This window comes from Nannospalax galili, unplaced genomic scaffold (assembly GCF_000622305.1).
Source record: "Nannospalax galili isolate Female #2095 unplaced genomic scaffold, S.galili_v1.0 scaffold417, whole genome shotgun sequence".
Classification (NCBI taxonomy): domain Eukaryota; kingdom Metazoa; phylum Chordata; class Mammalia; order Rodentia; family Spalacidae; genus Nannospalax; species Nannospalax galili.
Window position 1 is genome coordinate 3,615,212 of NW_008340785.1, and position 20,613 is coordinate 3,635,824.

At 36.5% G+C, this 20,613-nt stretch overlaps 1 protein-coding gene across 2 annotated transcripts in view; it reads left to right on the plus strand.

Moving 5' to 3' along the window:
* The window catches only part of Cep85l (centrosomal protein 85 like), a 176,628-nt gene extending 156,598 nt beyond the window's left edge, over positions 1-20,030 (plus strand). For both annotated transcript variants that reach the window (XM_017798871.2, XM_029564808.1), the window contains exons 11-13: positions 10,844-10,951; positions 11,845-12,076; positions 15,378-20,030. In XM_017798871.2, the coding sequence (XP_017654360.1) occupies positions 10,844-10,951; positions 11,845-12,076; positions 15,378-15,541 (504 nt within the window). In that variant the 3' untranslated portion in view covers positions 15,542-20,030. The remainder of the gene's footprint in view (positions 1-10,843; positions 10,952-11,844; positions 12,077-15,377) is intronic.
* Positions 20,031-20,613: the final 583 nt, after the last annotated feature.

Sequence of the window (20,613 nt, forward strand, 5' to 3'; positions counted from 1 at the left end):
AAATGTATGGCTGTATAGGTGTGTGCGTGCATACACCCTCATGGGTACACACATGTGTCACAATATGCATATGGAGATGAGAGGACTTTGGGGAATCCGTTCTTGCCTTCTACCTTGTTGAAGCATGCTCTCTATGCTTGTTTCTGCTGTTGGACTGCGTACTCCAGGCTCACCAGCCGGAGAGTTCCTTGGGTATTCTCCTGTCTCTACTTCCCATCTCTCCTTAGAAGTACTGGAATTGCATCTGTGTACCACTGCATTCAACTTTTTACATGAATTCTGGGGATTGAACTCAGGTTGTCAGGTTTGCTTTTATGAACTGACCCATCTTCCAGGCCCTTACCACTTTTGAGTAACACCCTCAAGGAGTTTACCTTCCTTCAGTAATGAGAGTAGGGGCAGCATCTCTCAGTGTTTTTGACTTGCCTCTCCCAGCATGTAACCCTTATCCCACAAACAACAAGGGACCCCATCTTCTTAGGAGCACCACTCCCAAGGTAAAGCCTCCATCCCATGTAGGGACCCGAAAGGAGCCCCCACCTCTTGTCTACCCTCTCTTGAAACTTGTCTTAAGTTACAGGTAGCTGGGCATATTGATGTCCTATCTCTTATGGGAAGATAGCTCTCCAACTGGGAGCTGGGGGGAATATGTTGACTCTAATAGTCTGGTGTGGAATTTCCATCTTAATGAACTGTGAGTGGGTAAAAATGAAGAGGGTTTTGTTTTATGCACCCCACAGTCTTGCTGTTTCTGATGAGTTTTAGTATATATTTTTTGAATGAATGTGTCCTTATTTGCTATATGACTGTAGGACTATTTCCAGCAACTTTTAAATGTTTTCTTTTATAATACTCATCTTCGATGTTCCTAAGCCACGTACCTGAGTAGCCTAACTCCTAACATTAGTTTTAAAAGTGAGCCTGAACTCTGAGAGTTTTGTTCCTTTAGATCTCTCATGAAAATGTTCTCCCAAGCTGGGCTTCACTCATTTTTCACTCAAACCTTTCTCTAGAATCAGTTAGGGAACTCCAAGCTTGAATATACCCTTAACCGGGAAGCATGCCCTTTAATTCCTAAGCCTAAACTATCTCCTGCACACAATGTCAAACATACTCCTCAGTTATTCTGTTTTCAGTGAAGATACAAATAGGAATATGAGTAAACTGCTTTCAAGTGGTTTGATATGCTAATTCACACAAGCCCACATTCCTGGGTGGAGGGCAAAGTGTAGTGTCCAAGGTCAGGTCCTGGGTTGCAAGAGTACTTGGCTCTGGAGCTTGTTTGCATTACAGTCGCTTTTTGGTGCAAGGTTTAGTAAAAGTCCTTAAACTAGATTCTGTCTTTTGTGTAAGTCATTCCTACACTCATCAGTGTCACTGGAGAGCAGGCTTGCAGAGTTCCATGCTGCCATGCTGAAAGCAGAGCTCCTAGGCAGATTTTTTTTTAAATTATATCTCATTGTACAGTAATAGGTAATTTAAAGAATGAGTGCTATATACAATCCTAGAATCTTATAAACAGAATACTAAAAATGACTTATGGTGTTTACATATTCCTTATTTCTTTCAGTTTTTTCAAAATTTTAAGAGATTTTTTTTAACTTTTATTTTTATTTATGTGCATGTGTATGTGTCTGTCATGTATGTGCAGATGCCTGTGAAGACTGGAAGAGGGCATCACATCCCTTGGAGCTGGTGTTACAGGTGGTTTTAAACTGCCTGAGGTGGGTGCTGGGAACTAAACTGGGGTCCTCTACAAGAACAGCAAGGGCTCTTTAACTGCTAAACCATCTCTCTAGTCTCAAGATTTTACATATATTTTGAAAATTCTCCTTATATCAATCCAGAGCAATGCAATGAGGAAAGGAGATTGAATGTTTGCCATTTTAAAACAGGGAGAAAGAGGGTCCCCCAGGGGGTTCTTGGTCTCATTCATAAAAGAATTTAAGAATGGACCCAAACAGAAGCTTTTACAATTTTATTAGAATTTTAAAGAAAAACCCTCAGGGCAGGCGAGCTGGTAATCTTGGCAGCTGCCTTGAGGAGGAGGTGAATAGTGGGAAGAAGGGAAGAAAGCCATGGAGCCAAGCAGATTTAGAGCCTGTGAGGGAGGTCAGACACATGGCTGACTCGCAGCCACATGGCTGGGAGACGGAAACTTTAGAGAAAAAGTGAAAAACTACAAGATGCTAGGGGCAGCCCAAAGCCTTAAAGAAAGCATGTTTCAAAGCATAAAAATTTGCTCCTTAATAGTTAGTAGATATGAAAAACATTACCATTGAAATCTACTTGATGACTTTATAGCCATGCTTAGATGCCAAGGAGCTCAGAAAGTAACCAACTGTGACAATCAGATATATAATCAGATATATAATCAGATATATAGAGATTAGAAATGCATGTGCAAACATCTTAATGTCTAAGAATGGACCCAAATGGAAGCTTTTACAATTTTATTAGAATCTTGAAGAAAAATCCTCAAGGCAGGCGAGCTGGTAGTCTTGGCAGCTGCCTTGAGGAGGTGAATGGTGGGAAGAAGGAAAGAAATCCATGAAGCCATGCAGGTTTAGAGCCTGCACGGAGGTGAGACATGGGGCTGACTCACAGCCACATGGCTGGGAGAGGGAAGCTTTAGAGAAAAAGTGAAGATCTACAAGATGCTGGGGGCAGCCCAAAGCCTTAAAGAAAGCATGTTTAGTAAGAAAGGCATGAAGAAGAAAAGGAGAAATTACACTTTCCTGAAGAGTTCAGGAAAGCAGACAGACTTACAGAGAGCTACATGGCTGGCTGGTCTGGAAGTTCTGCAGAGACCTGTGCTAGTTCCAGGCAGGAAATATTTGCTACCTCATTAACCACCAGGTGTTCTGCCCACCTATTTAGCATAACTTAAGGTGAACCTGCCTTCCTAGGAGTGGTTCTATCACCAGGTAATTGACCAGTGAGACTGTAAAAGTGGGTCTTCCAACAGATAGACTAGACATTTTTTATAGTCTAGACCAGTTAAATTTATGGGGCTTATTGATACTCAATATGTGAGCCTATGAAAAACAAGTGAAAGTGCAGTGTTTTTAAGGTGCCAGTGAACTGATGATAATAGCCTATACTGAGGGAAGGCTGCTCTGTGGTTGTTTCTTAAACTTCAGTAGTAACCTCACAGAGTAGCAAAACATTTTTTTATACACAAAAAAAGCTGAGATTTGGACAGGAAACTAAGATTAAAATTACTGTTTGACTTGAGAGTATATGATTCTGGCTTTACTCTTCAGTTTTTGTGTTTTCTGTTTTCTGTTTTTCATATGTGTGTGTGTAGGGGGTGCTGGTGCTCATGTGTGGAAGCCCATAACTGATGTCAGGAATCATCCTCAGTCACACTTTTCCTTACTTACTGAGGAGGGGGTCTCTCAATTAAACTGAGACCCAGTCAATATGGCTAGACTTGCCAGCCAACTTGCTCTGGGATCCAGGCTCATCTCTGCCATTTAGAGGGTAGAATTACACAAGCATTTCAACCACTGGGCCATCTCCCCAGCCTGTGTCAAGATGAGAAATCCTAAGGGCCATAAATGCACCAGAGATATTGGTCTTATTCTTTCTGTGTGGCAGTCTTGGGACAGATAATTTTAAATAAAAGGTATTTTCCTATGTATGAGAGATTCTGGTTTTAAACTGGAGCACAAGAGAAAACTAGTATCTTTTTTTGGGAAATACTTTACATTCAGTTGTGTAGAAATAGAATTGGGAAGTTTTGTCTCCAAAGTGAAATATATTTTTTTAATGCATTATAGTCTATTGTATGGTGGTATTAGAGCTCAATGAGCTCTAATAAAATACTTGGTTTTATTTTCTGATAGGTTTATTTTGTGAGCTTAATGGATGCTCTTTCTTTATCCAAGTTAGCATTATCACAGTGTCTTGCCCCAAAAAAGATAATCAGTAAATATTTGTTCAAGGAGTGCACCTAGCCTTTTACGAAACAGAATAAAACAACTGACATTCCTTAAGGCTAGTCATTAAAATCTTGTCCTTTCTAGATTCTCACCTCTTCCAAGGCCGTGGCTTCAATTCAATCTATGACAACTCTTAATTTCTGTGCCCTAAGCTCTCCCCAAACACTAAACACTCTACTTATTTGAAGGACTACAACATCTGTAACTTGCCCTTTTGGTTTTCAACTTCAGCTTCATATAGTAAGATATTTATATTAAGTTTTGTACCCTACACCTCTTATTTCTTAAATAGATGTAAGGAGTTAAAAATAAAAGGAAAAGTCAAGTTCAAAGCCTAGGAGTCTAAGATTTGGTGATCAAACTATGAAAATTCTTTTGGTAATATATACTTGAATCATGTAACTTTAAGTTTTAAAAAATATTTTATTTTTTTATTATTTTTTTATTTTTTAGAAGAAACATTTCATTACAGCTTTAACCTACTCTAACAATTTCCAGAGCAAAGATACATCTCTTTCAAAAGTAGCTATAAAATTTTTAGGTTCACAGTTGAATTAATACAGTTATACAATATTGAGCTCAGTATAAACCCTGTAAGACATAAAATTGAATGAGTTTTTAACCTTTAAAAAAGATCTGCATTTCATTTTAAAATATACTGTTTCTTACAGAAAGACTCATTGTTTTTGCTAATAACAAAAAGGAAAGTATTTTATTATTTTTATTTTATGTTTATAAGTGTACTGCCTACATGTATGTAAGTACACCATGTCATACAGTGCCTATGAAGGTCAGAAGAGAATGTTGGAACCCCTGGACTGGAGTTATAGTTTTTAGCTGTCATGTGGGTGCTGGGAATCGAATGTGGGTCCTCTCTACAAGAGCAACCAGTGTTCTTAACTGCTGATTCAACTCTCCAGCCCCATAACTTAACATTTTCATGAGTATTACACTCCATCATTTCACAAGTATGTTTTTCTTAAACAATGACTACTGTAAATAAATAGGAAGCTTTATTTCTTTAGGGGAAGCTTTAACTAGAAGCTTCTTATCTAAACTTGTGAAAAAAGACTAGACCTAGCCGAAGCATGGGTACTGGTCCAGAATACAAGCAATTCTTTTTCTATTAATTGTTTTTTCTTTAAATTAGCATACAAAGTAGTGGGTTTCATTGTTGTGTTGTTCTTTTGTACATTTCTCTGTTTTTGTTGATCCTCCTCTCCTCTTTGCCCCCTTCCTTCCAGTAGCCCCATTCCATGTGGATATACAAATATCTCTGTAGTAGGACTTAGAGTCCTAACATGTAGACACAGGAACTCCCTAATTTTTCTTTCCAGCTCAAAATTATCCCTCAAAGCTTCCTATTTGTATGTAAAGTGCTTATTCAGCACCACCATTTGACATACTTGATGTAACATACTCAAAACTTAAAAAAAAAATTTCTCCTACCACTAAAATAAGCAAACGTTGCCATATCATCCAGATTTCCTATTAAAGGCAAATCTGCTCTTCCATTTGTTCAGTCCTGAAATACTAATTTTACCCTTAACTCTTATCACACATTTCTCAGAAAATTCTATTACCTTAAAAATAAATCCTGTCCCCATCTCCTCAATTGCTACCCTCATCCAAGCTATTTTCTTTTGTTCCTCTGGCTTTCACCCTGTGTCTCCATAGTCTGTTCTCAGCTGCTTAAGTAATCCTGTTGAACAAGAAACAGATCATATAGTATCTCTGTTCAGAACTCTTCAATGGCTCATTTTTTCCAGAATAAAAATCAAAGTTCCTACATTAATTTATGAGGCCTGTACAGTTTGTTCCCAACAGCGCCTTCCTCTGCTACTAATCTGATTTGTCACTGTGACTTTCTTGCCCCTATTTTATTTTAATCAAACAGAAGGCGACATCTGTCCCAGATTTTCTGCACTGTCTGAAACATATTCTCTGACTATCTGGCAGACACAGTCCCTTGCTCACATTAAACCTTTGCTTAATATCTTTTTCCAACCATGCTTTGTTTATTCTCTGCAACAGTAAACAAACTTTAATATATAGCATTTATATAACTAACATTTATTTCCCTTGGTTTTTTTCTTTCTAATAAAAATTCCAAAATGGCCACTAGCTTTGACTATTTTGTTCACTGATGTATCACCTCGTACATAGAACAATGCTTGCCTAGATAATTGCATCAAGTAGTAAGTTTTTGTAAGTCTTATGAGATATGTATGTAGGTGCATGCATGTATATTTGTGAATGTGTGGTATATACACATGTATATGCAAGAAAACTAGTAAGTTTTCTTTCAGATGACTCCTTTTAAGGGTTTACAGATTATATAGAATGTGTTTGCTATAGCACATGTGGCTTTCCTTCACGCGAACTATTTTTGTATTTCCAGAGTCTTATGTGTAAACTTTATGCACTTAAAACTATGTTTCAACTTTGAAAATGATCATGATAAATACCTGTAGGTTATTAACTTAGCAGAATTTTAAGACTCTTCAGCTTAACACAGATTATAGACATTTAAAACCTAATTCAGACCTTTGATTTAATTACACTATGACATAGCTAAGGAATTGTGAACAGATTGGTATTCTGCATTTCACAAAGCCAAATATTTATTTCAGAAAATAAAGGCCATTCATTCATACATAGGTTAGGGTGCCAGTATTAAATTTTTTTGTGTATTTCATACAGAACATCTCAAAAACTCTCAATCATCTTTATACCCCCATCCCCATTGGCACCCTTCCACAGCCCCCTCTCCCCAACACTGGAGTCCATATATTTTGTCATCCCTGTCAGGCCCACTGGGTTGTCAGTGTCTCCAACCATTCCCCAGTGCAAATCTGTCCACTAAGTCTAGTCAGCCTCTCTATGGAGAGTCCCTTGTTTTAGGAAGATCAGCTCTTCTTCATCCAGCAGCAATCAGCTTGCCAACATTCCTTCAGATAAGATTGAGGTCAACTGTTCATTTTCCCAGTTCTATGCTGGGTTATTGTCTACCTGAGTTTGCATGGGATCTGTGTGTGCTGACACTGTTGCCATGAATCATATAACCAGGTTCCCAGGAGCTTATAGGACTCTGTTTTCCATATCATCATGAACCTCTTCCCTGGTTCTTACAACTTTTCCACCCCCTCTTCCACAATGGTCCTTGAGCCTTGGGTGGGTGAAGTTTAACAAAGGGGTCCTGTCCATGGACGAGCATTCAGCAGACTCTTGATCTCTATACTTTGGCTGTTTGTGATCTTTTGTGTTCCTGGCCCTCTGATGCATGAGGAAGCTTCATTATCCAAATCCCTGTTCTATGTTCCATGAGTCTTAGGTGTAGATGTTGCATTATAGATGTGTCACTTAGGTCTGGGCAATTCATAGACAATGTTTGTGTGTGACCATTGTGGTACTTGGTAATAGTTTCTGACTGGTGCGAAATGAGCTTCTTTGATGAGTGGTGACTGGGATATTTGTCTGTAAATATAAGGATACATATTTTGCACGTAGTAAGAAATGAAAAGGAACCAGAGAGATAAAGGAAAAGAAAGAACCTGAGAGAGAAGAACAGTAGGAAACAGGTGTTACTAAAGGAGAAATGGATAAAAATGGGGTTATTTAAATGGGAGAGGGGAGGAGGGTTATACAAGGAATCTTTGGGAATAAAGGGAAAGAAAGAGCTCAAGAGAGATGGGACCATAGGTGATGGGTATTATCAAGGGAGAAGTGGGGAAAATGGGGACACATTAAATTGGGGAAACCATGGCAGAAATGAGAGAGAGAGAGAGAGAGAGAGAGAGAGGAGAGGAGAGAGGAGAGAGAGAGGGAGAGACTACCTAGTCCAACAACCTACTGACAAATTGCACGTACATTATCTCTACATGAGTCCATGTTTATAGCTGGAGGCTACATGGCATGAAACAATGCCAGGCACAAAATACCTTCCTTTGAGTTGTCGGCCAGGGTATCCAAGAGACTCCCAAAATTTACTCAGGCTATTGCCACAGAACTTGAAAGTTAGACCCTACTGCCGAAGACAGAACATACTTTGGACACAGGATTTGGAGCAATAGAGCTGCAAACTGACCTGCAACTACTTCCCCTGAAGGCTAGCTTTTGTAGCTTTGGAGGGTGCTATGAAGGTACCAAGGGAAAGCATCAATGGACAATCCAACACCAGCTTAAAGACCAAATAACCACATTAGTGGCCAACACAGCATACGTCATTGGTGCAATAGTGGCACTCTTATATTGGGGGCAGTCAACAGCCACCTAATTTGACAAACACCCACTCAAAGGGAGGAAACTCAAGTGTGGTTATATAAGCAATTTTTAAAATCATGATATCTCAAAAATTCAGAGTTCTTTGTGAAATAACATGTGGTTCATTTTTTTTTTTTTCCTTTTTGAAACCAGGCTTTCCTGTATCCCCAACTGACCTGGAACTCCCTATGTAGACCAGGCTAGCCTCAATCTAACAGAGATCTGCCTGCCTCTGCCTCCTCAGTGCTGGGTTAAAGGCATGTGTCACCATGCCCAGCTCATTTTATTCTTTCTTGATAGAATAAATCAGCTGAAATGCCTATCAGTTTTCTTTGTTGTTTGCATAGAAGAATAACTTGATAAATTGGTATTATGAATTCATTTCTCAAAATGTGTTGCACATTTACATTTATAAATACTAATATCTCAAAAGCTCCTGTGAACATTAAGTAAAATATCAAAAGGAAGTACTTACCAGAACCTCTTTCTGTTGTTAAATGGCAGACGATTTAGAAAGAAAGAGACAAATGGTATTGTGAACTGCCTGAACTGTTTACTTTTGGAAACCTAGATTAATAATCAGATTTTGTTCTGTTTTCTCTTTACTTTTAATCTAGTGAGACCATAAGAAGATTAGTTAAAAGTTTCTTCTATTTGTCTCTAACTTGTAGATGCATGCTTTTTCATATGGTTTAGAATAAAGAAGTAATTAATGTTTTAGGTGAAATGTTATTGTCAGACACCTTTAGCAATATAGCTAGGAAGCATTCAGAATTTGGACTTTTTAGGAGAAGTGTATTTGAGTTTTTCCCCTATTAAGGAGCTTCCTGACACCCAACTTGATGTGTTGATCTTGATGTTATTTCTCAAATTCAGTTTTCCTTCTTGTGACGACCCTATTGCCAAGCATTTCTGATTTATTTTGATGAGACAGTTATGTACTTCATAACTATCTTAATTTCAGTTTTACATGGAAACACATTAATCATCACAAGCTAATTGTTATTCATAGTCAAATGACTGAGTTGGTAAAATTATAAAAACTAAACTTAAGGTATTGTATTACAGAATTATGAAAATACCCCTTTTAGGTATTTTTTATTGTTAAAATGCTAGTTTTAGAGTAGTTTATCTGTGATACTTTCCTCCTATAATTCTAATAAAACCACAGAAAGTTTTATTTGAATTATGGATTATAGATAAATGATCTTGTTAGGCCAGGAAACATAAATCTCCAGCTGGGTATATAAATCTCCGTATATCATTCAGTCAAATGAAGTTATAAAATAATTGTAGTATCCAAAAAATATACAGGTTCAGGGAGCTCCCTGTTGATTTTGTACTGTCAAGTCCATTTTGAAGGAATAGAAAACAAGTTTCTCTGTAAGAAAGTATACCTGTTACAAGATTTTATTCAGTTTTTTATCTAGCTTTTAAGTTATTAAATATAATAGTTTTGAACAGTTTAGCAAATGAAATTTAAAATCAACAACTTGAACATCTGTCCCTTATAAAACAGCTGTATGTGTCATATATTGGTCTCTGTGACAGCTGTCCTCTCATCACAGGCAGGACTAATTGTGTGTGTGTGTGTGTGTGTGTGTGTGTGTGTGTGTGTGTGAAGAAGCACATTCATGATGAATTATGTGCTACATGTGTTGGTAGCATACTGAAGCATGTTCAGAGTTAATAATAAACACAGACTTGTAGGGAAAATGATTTCCATCCTCCGTTCATATGTTTGATTTTATGGTCTAACCACACAGAAATAAAAGCTGATAGAAACATCTAGGCTTCCCTAGTAACTACAGAATTTATGGCAAGTTTTTCCTGTGGTGTGTGAATAAAAGTTAGAGCAGCTAGCTGAATGACCCACGACATCTGCTAGGCTGTTTTTATATATTCAGGATTTTGTTTTGTTTTGGTCTTTTTGAGACAGGGTCTCCCTGTAACCCCAGCTAGCCTAGCACTCACTGTGTAGATTAGGCTGGCCTGGATCTCACAGAGATCCTTCTGCGCCTGCCTCCCCTAGTGCCAGAACCAAAGGTGTGCACTACCATGCCCAGCTTCTCAGGATTTTTTCTTTTTACAATACTATCTTATCTACATGATTTGTAATTTTATGAGGGAGTAAGGAGATTAATTCATCAAAGTTAATAGACCTGTGGCCTGCATCTGGTATCATTTCCACTGCTCAGGCTAGTATAAAACAGAAGGGAGAGAAGGGAGTTTAGCTATGCTTTAAATGATAGAACTGTGTTCGGAGTCAATCGTTTTACACTTTATTAACCGTCCAAAAATGTAAGACAGTATTGCTTTGTGGGCAGTATACTTCTAATATATAAAACATCAATTAATAAAATAAGAATTATGTGTAGTACAGCATTAAACAGAAACCTTAGATTTAACAAGTTTTATGCAGATTAAGAACTTTTGATATCATCTCCCTTTTCTTTGGAATCATCTACTCTATTAAAATAAGAATTGATTTAAAGATGACAGCTTCATTTAAGGGACTAGGAAGGAGAAAAGGTCTAAAATACTCAAAGGCAGCATTTCTGCTTACATATATTAGATTGAAATTTTCGTTTTATGTGTTAACATATTTGTTTACAGTTTTGTTGTTGTTTTAGTCTATGCAGGGGAAACTTTCTAAAGAGAAATTGACTGCACAAAACATGATGGAAGAGCTAGAAAGGAAAGAAGGAAGCCTACAGAGATTAACAAAAGTACTGCTTGAAGTGAGTAGCAACTCAGATTGCCTCGAAGGATGATTTACTCCCTCATTAGCTTTTAAGTCAGTGCTTACTTTGTGCATATTAATTATAAAACATGTTTGAATTGGAGGCTTAACTTTGATGTGCCAGTTAATTAAATACATTAGGCTTGTTAAGAAAATTGCAATAAAAAGACAAGCCTTATTTTTCTTGTCTTTTTTTTCTTATGTCTCAGAATACAGTTTTCATGACTTCACAAAGTCAAATGCTAAACAAACACTAAGCCCCAAAATGAGTAAGACATAAACTGAACCTTATGTTCCTAATGAACGTACTCTGAAAATCCTTAAGGAGGGCATAGTGTTGGCACTTGCTCATTTGAACAGATCATACTTTCTCTTAAGTCTTAACTGAATTACTTGACCTTGTTTAAGGACGTGATGTGTTAAAAACTATATTTTAACTGTCAACATTTTACCCCAAAGTTAAAGTTGAGGATATTTTCTTATATAACCACAATACCATTATCATACCCAATAAAAATAATGATTAATGATTCCAGCTGGAAAGATGAGTCAGTGATTAAAAGCACTGGCTGCTTTTGCAGAAGTCCTGGGTTTGATTCCCAACACCCACATGGTGGCTAACAACCATCCGTAACTCCAGTTCTAGGGGAATCCGACGCCCTCTGTGGGAGGGCCTCTGTGGGCCTTTCACAACACAGGTTCACTTTCCCATACATGCAGGCAATCTACTATTACCCAAAAATAAAAATAATAAAATATTTTTTAAAAATAATGATTCCTTGATAAGAAATTTTTGCTTATAGACTTCAGGGAAAATGTTGGCCTGTATGACTTTTGAATACCTTTCCTCTTGTTCTAATAACTGACTCTTTTTTTCTTTATCCACTACAGAACCAAAGACACACAGGAGAGACATACTCTTTATTGGATCAGGGCCATGAAGCAGACCAGTCTAAGCAGCAGACCGTTCAGTCTAAGTGGCCTCTATTTGATTTGACTGTGATTGACCAGCTGTTCAAGGAAATGTCCTATTGTTTGTTTGACTTGAAAGCATTGTGTAGTATTCTTAACCAGCGAGCCCAGGGCAAGGAGCCTAATCTTTCATTATTACTGGGAATCCGATGTAAGTGACTGATGTCTTGTCCTACTTTATTCCTTAAAAATTAGAGACATGGAACTTCTGACTGCCTTTCCCCTGCTTACTTTTATGATCTCCTTCCCTACTTGGCTTTAAAAGTCTCTGATTCAGTTGGTAGTTTTAGGTTTTTATTGCTATAACAGATCTAAAACTTGTAAAAATCAACAAGGTCATAGCTGTGTATGACCCATTACTTGGCAGAATGCCTAGAGATGTTTCCTACGTGAGTCTGTGAATGTGTGCCTGTAGTGCTAGTTAGGAGTGGTTTTCCATTTAGTCTTATAAAAGCAATTTCTGTTGCTTTCATATAGTATTTGTATAGATGAATGAGCCAGCTGTATGTTCACTGGTAGAATATTTGTTAGATAGTGCGCAGTTTCTGTATGCATTTTGTCTTGTATGGCTAAATGTGAGTGCCAGGTTGTTCTCATGAACCCGATTCTCATCCCATGGATGTGCCAACTTTGTGTGGGGCATGCCTATTGGCTTTTCTCCTTTTCATGTGACACCTCCCCCCAATTCTCTCAGTTCTTTCTCCACACATAATTGTGAGAGAACTGCTCCAGTAATACACTAGTACGCATCTTCTTTTTCAGGAGACTTATGTAGGAATGCCGATCTCTTCATGTGGCTCCTAGTAGTAAAATGTCATGTTGGCATCTTTTTAGTAGAGAAGAAACAGACTAGTAAAAGGTTAAGATCAGAGTAAGACTACATAATAAAATTTATGAATACACATGTTATATTGAGTGTTTTCCTTAGTATGGTTCTTATGTGACCAGAGAAAGAACTAATCTTCTAGTTTCACCAAAAATATTCCACTACCTTATCTTTTGATAGTTATTTTGGCTCAAAAAATTTAAATGTGGTCTTAAAGTATGTCAGTTGAAAAATATTTATACTAAGCAAGGCCAGCAGAATTTTACTACCACTTCCTAGATGTTTACATAGTGTAGGCATACAAAACACACTGCTGAATAATATTCACTGTATAACACCGGATACTTTCAATGGTCCAGGTACTAAGTTAGTTGTTGCTAATGCAGATAATTGACCATAGCCGTCTCCCCCACATTAACCGAATTATTAGATCATTCCAATAAGTGCAATAATTGAGACATGGTCAAGGAACAGTGGGAGCACAAGGAAAGAAACAACTAAGACTACATGGGAAGGGCTGTGAAGGCTTTGTGGAATAGCTGGTGTATAACATGGATTCTTAGAAGAGAAGACATTTGCCAGGTGAACATTAATGATTTGGTTAGAAATGATCTCTTTGAGCAAGTAGACATTCACATACAAAAAAGACTAATTTTCTTCAATGATTTAGAACTGGTCTTCCCTTCAGTTATTTTGTAATCTACATTTTCAGTACAGTATTTGTTAACCTTTTAATTAATAAAACAATAAACCTATGCCAATTTGAGTAAAATGGAAATTCAATGCTCTTTCCACCTTTACCACCCCTGCCTCTAGTATGTACTCTTTCTAGGCTTTCAACTTCAAACCCCAAATCCTTACCTTAACATTTAATTTTGTGAAATTTTGACCAGCCAGCTACTTTGTCAAGAGCCAATGGATCTTTCGAATTCTCATGACCTCTTCAGTTACCTGTTGACAGACCCTATTAAATGCTTCTTAAATTTCTCTGCCTCCTTGGGTTCCATGACAACACTAAGTTCTACTTTTACCTTTGTAACTGCTCAGCCTCAATCTTCTGTGGACTTCTCTGCCACTTTCATACTGGGAACCGCAGGCACCATCAGTTATCAGGTGTTTTTGTTTGTTTCTCCTTTCATTCCCTACTCTCTCAGAATAAGTTTTCCATATCCTCCTCTTTCCTGTTATTACCATATCTTTCCCCCGTACAAACAGTTATCTCTTACTGGTCTAGGAGGCCTCTGTGGTCTCCTGATCATAATCACTTCTCTGTACATTTTTGAACGATTTCATAAGCATCACAGGCACAGCATCACTGAAATAGGAACCCCCCTTCTTCACACTAAACCTGCTCCACACAGTAAGTAGCACCAGCATATTCTACTTGCTTTTTCTTCATCTGTGACCCGACCCCAGTCCTTGACCCTCACCCAAGTTGATGATAATTGAGCTTTATTAAATGTAACATTTATTCCTACCAGTACAACACAAACTTTAATTCATGTTTTCACAGCCCCAAACTTGGACTGATCTTTCTGTAACCCATCTTTTTCATCTTCCTTCCTTCATCCATTTTTCATAGTGTACCAGAATGTTCTGTATAAGCCACAAGTCTATTTTCCTAGTATACTGTCCTGTGACAGAGATAGTGGACCTTACTTACCCCTGTAGCTTATTCCTTGTAACTGCTCCCTTTCATAATTGGTGTTCTACATTTTAGAACTGGATACTAATCTTCCTGAGTTTCTCAGATTCTACCAGACTACTTTGTTTTTGGCTTCCTTGGCCCACCAGTGAACAAATCTCAATCATTTCTCCAGTTAGGTCTCTGTATTCTTTTCTTTTTGTATTTCTACATCTTGTGGGATGTGATAAGTCATTTATAATTATACATTATGCTCATTTGTTTATAAAATTGTACATAAAGCATTGAGAATAAGCCATTGTCCTCAACATCCAGCATAATACTTTGATCATGGCAAATGTTCACTAGTGTTTGTTAAAGAAACAGTTATTTTACTCTTATGCCACTAATAAATTGCCAGGGCTAATAAAGATAGAAGTTTACTTCACAAGTTGCTTGCTTTTATTTTGGGACATGCTTATGAAAAGAAATTAGGGTGGATTATTAAAAGCTAGATGGGCAGGGCTTCATCCTAGTTATTCAGGCCACTGTCTGTAAACTTGATTCAGTTGTTTGGGATTATAGGGTCCCCGTACTTTTGTGGTATAGTTTGAAGACTCTCTGAATGCCAGTAAAAACTCCCTTTGCAATCATGAAAATTTCAGGTATTTGTTCTGGCCATGCAAATGATTTTCAGATTTTGTCAAGGGAGAGGAATTAAGTGCTCTAATTGAGTTGGAAAAGAGACATCAGGGCTCTGAGAATGTTGTCATCCACAAAGTGTACTGAATTTGTGTTGTCACATGAATTTAATACATTTTAATTGACAAAAATTTTGAAGATTGCATAGATAAGATCTATTTAATATCAAATAACATGTAGTTTAAAGGTATACCTCACTGGTATTCATTGTACAGCATTATAGTTATATGGTTGAGGTGAGAATCATAAAATATCTATTCAAAAAATTTGAGACTTTCTCTCCATTCTTTATTTACACAGCAATGAACTGTTCAGTTGAAGAGACTGAAAATGACCACAGCCCAGAAACACTCACGAAAAAACTGTCAGATGTATGTCAGTTACGGAGGGACATTGATGAATTAAGGACTACGATATCAGACCGCTATGCTCAGGACATGGGAGATAACTGCGTTACCCAGTGATCAAGTGTTGGTCCACAGTAATAATGATCCATTGTGACATGCTGCTGTGTTACACTTGTTTTTTTTTTTTTTTTTTTAGGAGTTACATGCCTTGCACATAGATTTTGTTGTTGTATTTATTGTACTAAGGGAGTTTTGAAGGGGCTTATCAAATCAGGCAAGCAAATCAAGTTACTAATTTGAAAAATTTGAAAAAAAAAAAGTCTACAAGAAAAAAAAACAACAAAACATCATATTCTCTCAAACTACTGATTGTAGGACCAAGCTGTGAACAGTGCCCTTCAGATAAAGGTGTAGGATTTCTTTTACATGTGGGGTGTGTGTAGGTGTGGGTGTATGTGTGTGTGCACTGTGTGTGTGCATTTGTATGCATGTATACACACTTCACAGAATAGTAGGTTTTCAAGGGTCAAAGCAAAGCTTCTAAAAAGGCACACACTGTTGTTAATTCTTAACATTTTTATATTGAAACATGTATTACATTTTGGGATTCTCAAGGGTAGGCTGAGTAATTCCAAAACCAGGAGTGTTCTAATATAGAAGGACAACAGCAAGCAAAACCATTTGTATTTTAAATAGTCATTGTACTTATAAGGCTGTTGAATTGGGCTGATGTTACCATTGAAGGTAGACCAGCTGTTTTTCCAGGGTAATGATGGACTGTTGTTAGCAATGTGAAATTTTGATATGATAATCTTTTCCATTAGCACTGTAATTTATATATAAGAAAGATTATATAATTTGAATTAATTTCAACATACCCCTTACTATTTGCAACTTTTATTTATGATAGGTATATATGTAAGCAAAGCCATATATAATGCAAACCCTCTAAGGCCTCTAGTGACTATTGTAAAAAGAAAAATGAAGTAACTCTGGAACAGTTGCTTATTTATCCATATCTCAGTATTTACAGTTTAACAGTTAAAACTGCTTTAAGATAAAGGCTACTCACATTCATATCTGACTGAACACTAGCATAAAACAAATCCTAAGCTTCAATGATATTTCTTTTATTAGATATATTACATTAAATGGAGTTTTCCATGGAGCATGAACTTGATTAGGTTAGTTCTTCATCTGGAGCACAGGGAAGTACTATGATACACAACTCATTTTAAGCAGGCACACACAATCCTTTAAACTTCCAAATGAGTATTGTCAATGTTTCAGTGGGTATTTTGGAAAGACTATATATTTTATTACTTTCAGAGATTGCATCACATTCTTTTAAATACAGGCAAAGCATTGTCTTCTATAAGCTGGTTTTATTTTTGGTGTAACTACGTTTCATTGAGGCAAGGCTAAAGAGGTGAGAGAGTGTGAAACTATCAGGAGATACTGTTTTGATTGGCAGCAGATCTCACACTTGCTTTCTTACTAGGCTTGTCTACTGGTATAAAGCTTACTCCTAGAAAAGATTTTTCTTAATCTCAACAATAAAAACATAGTAGGACAGGCCTTTGTGGAGATTACCCAGGAAAACAGTTCATAGTTTGGGCCGTGTTCTGCTATTCATAGTCATTTGATAGGTACAGTTCAATAGTTCATTATAATGCAGCATAAAGACATTAGATTTCTCTTAGGTTCAGTGTTGAATCTTCCGTACTTCTCTTAGGATCTGACTACTAAGAAATCAACGTGTTGGGGTGATTATACATCCCAACTTCCTTAACCCAGAGAGGGACTTAGTCACTGGTAAGATTTTGACTCTAAAAATGTGTTCTTTGGAATTTAATATTAGTACTTTGAAGACAATCAAGGAATCATAAGTTTATTCTAAAAAGTGGATGCAAAAATAGATGCCCTGAAAATATTAATGTCTGTTCAGATGACCCTGTCCAGTAAAGTAGATGATAGAATCTACATAGTTCAACCACAATGCAGCAAGTAACCTGTTTACCTTCTCTTTGAATAGAGTTCCTCATCTCCTGCTATGATTTTAGAAATAAAGGCACCCACCATAATAGAACAATGAACAGCCATCTCTGATTTGGACCAGAAGGTTCTTATATATCTGCTAGGTTTTTAGTTTGTGTTTTGAGGCTTTGAACTTGTTACTGTTTTTTTTTTAAACAAATTTATAGTCATTTGTTTTAGTGTATATGTCTATCTTTATCTTCTCTATCCATCTGTCTGTCAGTTTATAACCAGATAGATATAGATACACATTTGTCTTCTGTCTACTTGGGGTAAAATAATTTTTTGTTTTGGTTAGTTTTCTAAAACTTAAAGAATTTAGTTCACATGTCTTGGGGTAAACAATTTTTTTTTACTTGGGAAATTATCAAACTGCTCCTGATGCATTTTAGTTTCTTAAATTGTGTAGTACTGTTGTAAAAGAATTAAGATATGATAGTTTGGATATAACAATCTCTTAGAGTTTGAAGATAGTGAAGGGACCTTGATAATAAGTAGACAGCTTTGAAGGGGATTCTGAGGAACATGAAACTGGTAGTGTCCTAGGCAGTCAGCATTTAATTTTTCTGAAAATCATCTAATAAGACGCCTTTGTATTAGAACAGTAATAATACTGGCATCATAAAAAAAAATTACCATTAGATCAAGTAAGATGGAAAAATAGCAATACTGTAGTGTTTTTCTTTTGTCCCTGTTTTTGAACCAGGATGTTCATGGAAGTTATTACAGTGATAGAGGCATAAATGAAAAGTAAACTAAATTCTAGAGTGAATCTATTTGTAAATCTCCAAAGGTAATGAAATTTCTTTTCAATTATGGTTTTGTATATTAAGTCCTCTTGGGAAGAGTCACTCAGTATTTTTTTATTTTTAATCTGTTAAAGTTGAAGTCACTCTAGCACAGTCACATGGAACAGAGGCAGACGTGACAGTTATCTCAATGAAAGATCCTATCTGCACAGGCAAAATTGGCTGAATCAAGGACACAATAACACTCTTTGCATTTGATGTCAGAAAAATAGAATGATGTTAAGCTTAGTAAATTGTCTATGACCTCTTAATTTTAATAATGTAAGTCTTGATTAGGTATGATATGGCAGTATTTTATTTTTAAAAGCAGAGTTTCCTTTTATATTTAGAATAAGCTTCAATATTTAATGCTAACATTATTATATCTTGGTGAGCGTTTCAGTCATGACATTTATTAAACTGAATTAGGCTTCTTTCGGTAGATTAGAAAAATTGCATGGGCTAGAATGTATTGCTAAAATGAATATTGCACAGATCTGACTTAGGAGCTTGGGAGGAAATGCTGTCCTTGTTTCAGATTCAGTAGCAATCTCCCAGAACATATTTGTAAATGGATTATTTTATTGAAGAGTGTTCTTTAAATATCAGTAATAGTTCACTGAGCACTTGGACTGCGCTTTACATAGCACAGTTCAACTCGAGCACACCTTTGGTTTGGGTTGTTGGAATTCTCATGTAGATTTCTATTCTAGATATGAATTATATAATACATTCTCATAATAACCATGCACACACAAATACATTATTTGAAATTACCCGTAGCTAATAGCTATCATTTTGTTTTCATGTCTGACAATTCAGTGTTCACAAACTAAGAAACTTTCTCTAGTTTGTGTAAAATTTCCAGCTTTGACCCAAAATGCCATTGATAGTAATTGCTGTGTGGATGTATCATGTTTTAATCATGAAAGGGAAAGATTGAGGATTTCTTCTTATTTAAAGGAAATACTGAATATAGTATGAATGTACTTTTAAATCAGTAAGTCATCAGCGGCACTGTTGCAGCTATATACAGAGAGAACCTTTTGTGCCTTTTTGCCTGCAGTGTTTATTTCTATCTTACATGAGCTGTAAGAATGATTATTGCACCTTGTTCTTTTGTAAACAGATTTAAGAAATTTTTAAGAGTTGTTTCTAGTTAGAAGGTGACTACCTTAGTAAACATGAGAGGATGTATCATATATGTTTGTGTTTGAAGCCCAGCCTTTTCTATATAGTGAGCAGGAAATGCCTTTAGAATGTATTCATTTGTGTATATGTGTACATATATATATATGTGTGTGTGTGTGTATATATAAGTAGTTATTTAAATACACAAGTGTGTAATTGAGCATCACATTGGCATGATGACCAGAAGTAGTAAGGTGCTAGGTGGTCACATTAAAAGCACAGCAGTGTGCAATCAGTCACTGAGACTGGTGGGTTTGTAAACTAGGTTCAGTTTTTGAACCACCAGAATACCTCATGTGTAAATACAGTGTTTATGACTTAATTGAAATACAGTTATTGTAAAAAGAAATGTGAAGCCACTGGTTGGCTTATGCCTTCTGACCTTTCATTTGTGCCTCCTTTTTTGTAAAGGAGTTGTTTCTGCTTTTGTTTTTTGATAGGGTTTACAGCTAGAAATTTGAATGCCAAAGTTCTATTTATTAAAACTAAGAAAAATGTTTTCAATATTAATGACTAGTATTTTTCCACTGGATTCTTGTTTGTTGATGTTGGGATTTGTATTTACAGAGAAATAAATTTTTTAGAAAAAGGCTTATGTCTTCATTGTCCCTAATGTTAATGTCAGAATGTATTTGAAATTACGGCTCTCCTGGGTTCTCAGTGACAAGAATATGCTGACTAAAAACTTTCCATAAGTTATATAGGAGAATCTTTGACTAGAACAGAGACTTCTGCTTTTTAAGTCTGTCTTATCATTTCATTTGCTAAAAAGCATTTTTTTCTCAAGGCCTTTCTTGGAAGATAGGGAGATTTTCAATGATAGATGCTATAAATACAGCAGCCAAGCCTGTGTACATTTCAATGAATAGTGCTGTGTTTGTTACTGTAGGAACATTATAATCCCTGTTCAAGTCTGAAGTCATCTTTCTAGTTTTCCAACAGACTGCTTCAGTTTTCCAAATTGGGTAAGTTAATCAGTTCTTTTTGGTTTTCTCCCTTTTAATCAAAAGTTGAGACTTTACTGAAACATGTAAAAATGAGGTCTTGTGTAGGGCCTTACCCTCTAAGTTTGGTTAGCCAGCATAGGCCCAGAGCTGCCCTGAGAATGGCCGTTCTGTTTGGAATCACATAAGCAGTGGGTTCACTGATGCAGGAAGTTGTCTGATATTTGGG